The sequence below is a fragment of the Oxyura jamaicensis genome, unplaced genomic scaffold, assembly GCF_011077185.1.
Source record: "Oxyura jamaicensis isolate SHBP4307 breed ruddy duck unplaced genomic scaffold, BPBGC_Ojam_1.0 oxyUn_random_OJ101837, whole genome shotgun sequence".
In the NCBI taxonomy this organism is placed as follows: domain Eukaryota; kingdom Metazoa; phylum Chordata; class Aves; order Anseriformes; family Anatidae; genus Oxyura; species Oxyura jamaicensis.
This window is the reverse complement of record NW_023312206.1, coordinates 11,700-16,122: the sequence shown is the minus strand read 5'-3', so window position 1 is coordinate 16,122 and position 4,423 is coordinate 11,700. Positions and strand designations below refer to the sequence as shown.

At 67.8% G+C, this 4,423-nt stretch overlaps 1 protein-coding gene across 1 annotated transcript in view; it reads right to left on the bottom strand.

Annotated features, from left to right (window-relative positions):
• Positions 1 to 812: 812 nt before the first annotated feature.
• Positions 813 to 4,423, bottom strand: part of LOC118160127 (smoothened homolog) — a 7,157-nt gene continuing 3,546 nt past the window's right edge. The window contains exons 2-12 of the mRNA XM_035314657.1: positions 4,166 to 4,396; positions 3,815 to 4,024; positions 3,526 to 3,698; positions 3,223 to 3,442; positions 2,999 to 3,122; positions 2,827 to 2,919; positions 2,504 to 2,612; positions 2,212 to 2,397; positions 1,784 to 1,932; positions 1,554 to 1,688; positions 813 to 1,439 (exon numbers count right to left, since the gene is read on the bottom strand). Of these exons, the coding sequence (XP_035170548.1) occupies positions 874 to 1,439; positions 1,554 to 1,688; positions 1,784 to 1,932; positions 2,212 to 2,397; positions 2,504 to 2,612; positions 2,827 to 2,919; positions 2,999 to 3,122; positions 3,223 to 3,442; positions 3,526 to 3,698; positions 3,815 to 4,024; positions 4,166 to 4,396 (2,196 nt within the window). The 3' untranslated portion in view covers positions 813 to 873. The remainder of the gene's footprint in view (positions 1,440 to 1,553; positions 1,689 to 1,783; positions 1,933 to 2,211; positions 2,398 to 2,503; positions 2,613 to 2,826; positions 2,920 to 2,998; positions 3,123 to 3,222; positions 3,443 to 3,525; positions 3,699 to 3,814; positions 4,025 to 4,165; positions 4,397 to 4,423) is intronic.

Genomic DNA, 4,423 nt, shown 5'->3' with positions numbered 1-4,423 from the left:
TTTAATACTGATACAGGAGGGTTTTGCTTTACACAGCAAAAATTAACCCGTGGAGGTCACCAGGATAGCGAGAAAGCCAGGAGCCTACCAGGATTTAATAAACACTCGAGACATTTACAGGGCTAACGGGCGGATACAAAGCACCGGCGAGGACGGGGGCGTCCTCCTACGTCAGGATGGCTGGAATCAGGTCTTGTTCTTTTTTTTAAAAAATAGTAAAAAAAAAAAAAAATAGCTTGGCTCGGGGGCTGCTGCACCCAGACAGAGGCGACCCCGGGAGCTGGAAGGCACTTTGGGACCCCTGCAGAACCACGGGCGTACCCCGAAAAAAACGTGAGCACCGCGGGGACGCGGCTGCATCCCGCAGGCACGTCCCGGTGTGTTATAGAGTAAAAAAATAGTCGTAGTAAAAAAAATCCCTATTGGCACCACACAAGTGTGTGTAAGCTCTACGTACCATCTAGCCGGGGGGGGCACAGGGCGAGCAGGGGGCGTCGCGGGGTCCCGGCCCCCCGGGACGCGGGAGGAAGCTCCCCAGAATCTACCCTAAGCTACCTAGGATCGCTGTCCCGGGGGGCCGCCCGCTCCTGCACCCAGGGGGGCGTAGGCAGCGCCCCCAAATCCCTGCAGGACCCGCGGGGGGGGGGGTGCTCCACCAGCAGCACCCCGCTTCTCCTCTCCCGGCGATGCCGAAGCCCTTCCCGCCGGCATCCCGCGCGTTGAGTTCATCCGGGTGACACGGGGACGGAAACCGCTGTCCCCGAGGAAAAGCCACCCGTGGCCACGCTCGGGACCGGCTGCGGTGTCCCCTCGAGGCTGTCCCCACGCGGACACCATCGTCCCCACGAGCCCCTCGCAGCGTCCTTGCCGGGCTCAGAAGTCCGAGTCGGCGTCCAGCAGCTCCGCGTCCACCAGGTTGGTCCGAGAGTGGATGGGGGCCAAGCCGGCGCGTCGGCCCCAAGTCCTCGTCCCCCCGCCATTGGGCAGGGCCTCGGGGGGCCAGCGGGGACCCCCGTTGTGCTGCCAGCCCCCGCCGCTGGGGCCGGGGCTCTCGTCCTCCGGGGACCCGCTCTCAGGGCAGAAGGGGTTGCTGATGAGGTGGGGGACAACGGCTCTGCGGCTGCGCCCGTCCCACGGCCCCCCGGCGATGCTGCCTTCGGGCCGGCCGGCTGCGAGCCCCGGGAGGACGGTGGGGACGAAGGCGTCCCCACCACGGCGGGGCACGGCCACCAGGCAGGGCTGGAGGGGCAGCCGGGGCAGGCGAGGCACGGCGCTGCTGGAGGCCGGGGGGTCCGCGGAGCCCCCAGCGCAGCGCTCGGGGCCCGGGCACACCTCGTCCTTCTTCTTCTTCCTCCGCTTCTTCTTGCGGCTGCGCTTCTGCAGCTCCGGGGAGACGTCGGCCTCCACCACCCAGAGGTTGGCCCTCTCCTCCGGCGGCACTGCGGGACGGGCACGGGGCTGGTGAGAGCGGCCGCATCCCGCCCCCAGCCCCCCAGCCCCTCGCCAGCCCCGCCGCCCCTCTCATCCCCCAAACGATGTCCCCAAGGACTTGCCAGGCGAAGCCACGGGTGTCACGGAGACGTCCTGGGGCAGGATGGCCCCTCTCCTGGCCACCATCTTGGTGACGTGCTGGGCCCACGCCGAGGACACGTCGGCCGATGGCTCGTTGATGTCAAACGCTAAACCGGCTGGGGGGACCAGGAGAGGGGGGGACCCACGTCAAGAGGGGGACAACGGGGACACCCGCGGAGGTGGCCCCATCCCGCCCCGCCACCGCACGTACCCACGGGGCCGTCGTGCGAGACCGTGTGCATGCTGAAGGACAGCTCCTGGCCCGGGTCGCGCAGCAGCTCCTTGCGCTTGGAGAAGGCTTTGGCGATCATCTTGCTCTTCTTGATCCTCTTGGGCTGGTCGTCGCTCTGCCCCGTCAGCCTGGGGACACGGCGGTCACAGCAGGGACACGGGGTGGCCCCGTCCGGGCACGGCCACGTGGAACGGGGCACGCATAACCCCAGGCATGGCACCTGGGGGCTCGGGGACCCTCCCCATCTGGACGGGGCGCACCAAGGGCTGGGGACGGCATGGGATGGACGCGCCCCACGTCCCCCCCCCCCCCGCTCCCCTCCCACTCCCCACAACTCATTGACCCGGTGGACGTAAGCCTGGGGACACCGGACGGGGGGCGTGGGGCGACATCCCCCGGGGTCCCACCTGCACCAGGTGCGCTTCCAGATGAGCAGGGTGGCCTTGGTCCAGACCCAGGTGCTCATGGAGACGCCGGTGCCGAACATGGCGAAGAGGTTGATCTTCTCCACCAGGAGGCTCGGCCGGTTCTTGATCTCGCACTCCGGGATGGGCTTGTTGGTCTGCGTGGCGATGGTGACGTTGGCCTCGCACCTGCACGGGCAGACGTGAGGCCGTGAGGACGGGGACCAACCCCGAGGCTCAGCGCCCCGAGAGGAGCTAAGCAGCACCACGAGCACCCCGTCCCCGCCCCACGCACAGGACGTATTCCCGAAAGCTGCGCTCCCACTCCGCCTGGTTGAAGAAGTCGTAGAAGTGGCAGCCGAAGGTGATGAAGACGAAGCCGAAGGCCAAGAAGCCGAAGATGCCTGGAAGAGAAGCGGCAAGTCCCCATCCGAGGCAGACCCCAAGAGTACCAGGACAAAGACACCACGCCAGGACCACGCCACCACCAACACAGCTCGGTCCCTTGGTGCCGAGACACGGCCGCCTCTGGGCAGGAGGGACAGGGCTGTCTGGGTTCAGGGAGCCAAACGTCCCCATTCCCGCGTGAATTTCCCCCAGAAGTGGTGCCGCCCTTACCCAGCCGCAGCATGGTCTCGTTGATCTTGCTGGCCGCCTTCTCGCTCAGCAGCCCCGGGTGGTTGCTCTTGATGGAGAAGAGCGTCATGACCCCTGCGGCGGAGGGACGCGGCGGTGAGGCGGGGGGAGGGACACACGTACGGTGCCCCCCCCAGCCCCGTCCCGCACCTACCCCGGATGAGGAAATAGCCCCCCACGATGAGGACGAGCCCGATGGGCGCCAGGACGAAGCCGGCGCGGTACCGGTAGTTCTTGTACCCCACGAAGCAGATGCCGCTGACGGAGTCGCCGTCCACCTGGCAGAGATAAGGACCGGGGGGCGCGGGGGGGTCAGCAGGATGCGGCCACCACCACCACCCCCCCACGAGCCGGTCCAGGGGCTGGCGGCCCCGTTACCTGTGCCACGGCCAGGATGGCGACGGTGAGGACGAAGGGGATGGACCAGGTGATGAGGTGGAAGTAGGAGGTCTTGCCCAGCAGCGGCTGGTAGGTGGTGCCCAGCGCCTTGAAGGAGGTGTGCCAGGCGTAGGTCAGCATGACGAACCAGATGACGCCCGACATCAGCGAGTAGTAGACGATGACGAAGATGATGACGCAGGACAGCGTCTCGTTGGAGCTACGGGGGAGGCGGGGGCGTCAGCCGGGAGGGGACACGGGGCAGGAACACGCGGGTGGGACGGGGACGGAGGCGACACCTACGTGGGCTCCCCCAGGCGCATGGTGCCGTCGGCGCGGCACACGATCTCGTCGCGGGCGCCGTCCATGAACTGCGCCAGCCAGCCGATGCTGCCCACGAAGAAGCAGGCGTTGACGTAGAAGAGGATGACGGCGGGGTAGCGGTTGGAGTTCCTCCAGTCGGCGACAAACGTGGCCTGGAGGGCGGAAAAAAAAAAAAAAGGGGACACCTGGGTGACCGCCCCCCCCTTTTTGGGGACACCTCCACGCGTGTGTCCCCCCCCCCCAGCCCTGCACCGTCGGCGCGGCTCACCAGGGTGAAGAAGGTGCAGAAGATGGTGACGGAGCTGAAGGCGGCGATGTAGACGTGCATCTCGCGGTGCTCCCTCTCGGTGAAGAGCGGGTTCTGGCACTGGATCCCGCAGCCCTCCACGTCCTCGTACCAGCTCTTGGGGTTGTCCGTCCGCACCAGCGGCGCCTCGCACTGCCCCGAGCTGTTGAACTTGATGTTCTGCACCTCGTTCTGCCGGAGGAAGAGGAGCCGTGAGGAAGAGGAGCAGCGGGGTGCACGGCCAGCCCGCATCCTCCCCCCCCCCCCCACCCCAATTCCAGGTCCCGGGGGGGACGGGGGACCCGGAGGCATCGCGGCGGTGCCCCACCGTACCGGGCAGCCCTCGGGGAATCGGTCGGGCGTGCACTTGAGGAAGTCGGGCCAGCCGCGCTCGCGCTCCACGATGGTGCAGGGCGCGCGGGTGGCCTGGCAGAGGGTCTGGCTGGGCAGCTCCACCTGCCCGTCCTCGCACTTGGGCATGTAGACGGCGCACAGCAGCGGCTGGATGACGTCCCAGCAGCGCGGGGCGTTGCGCAGGCCTGCGGGGGACGGCACCGTCACCACCCCCCCCGGGCCCCCCCCCCCCCGGGG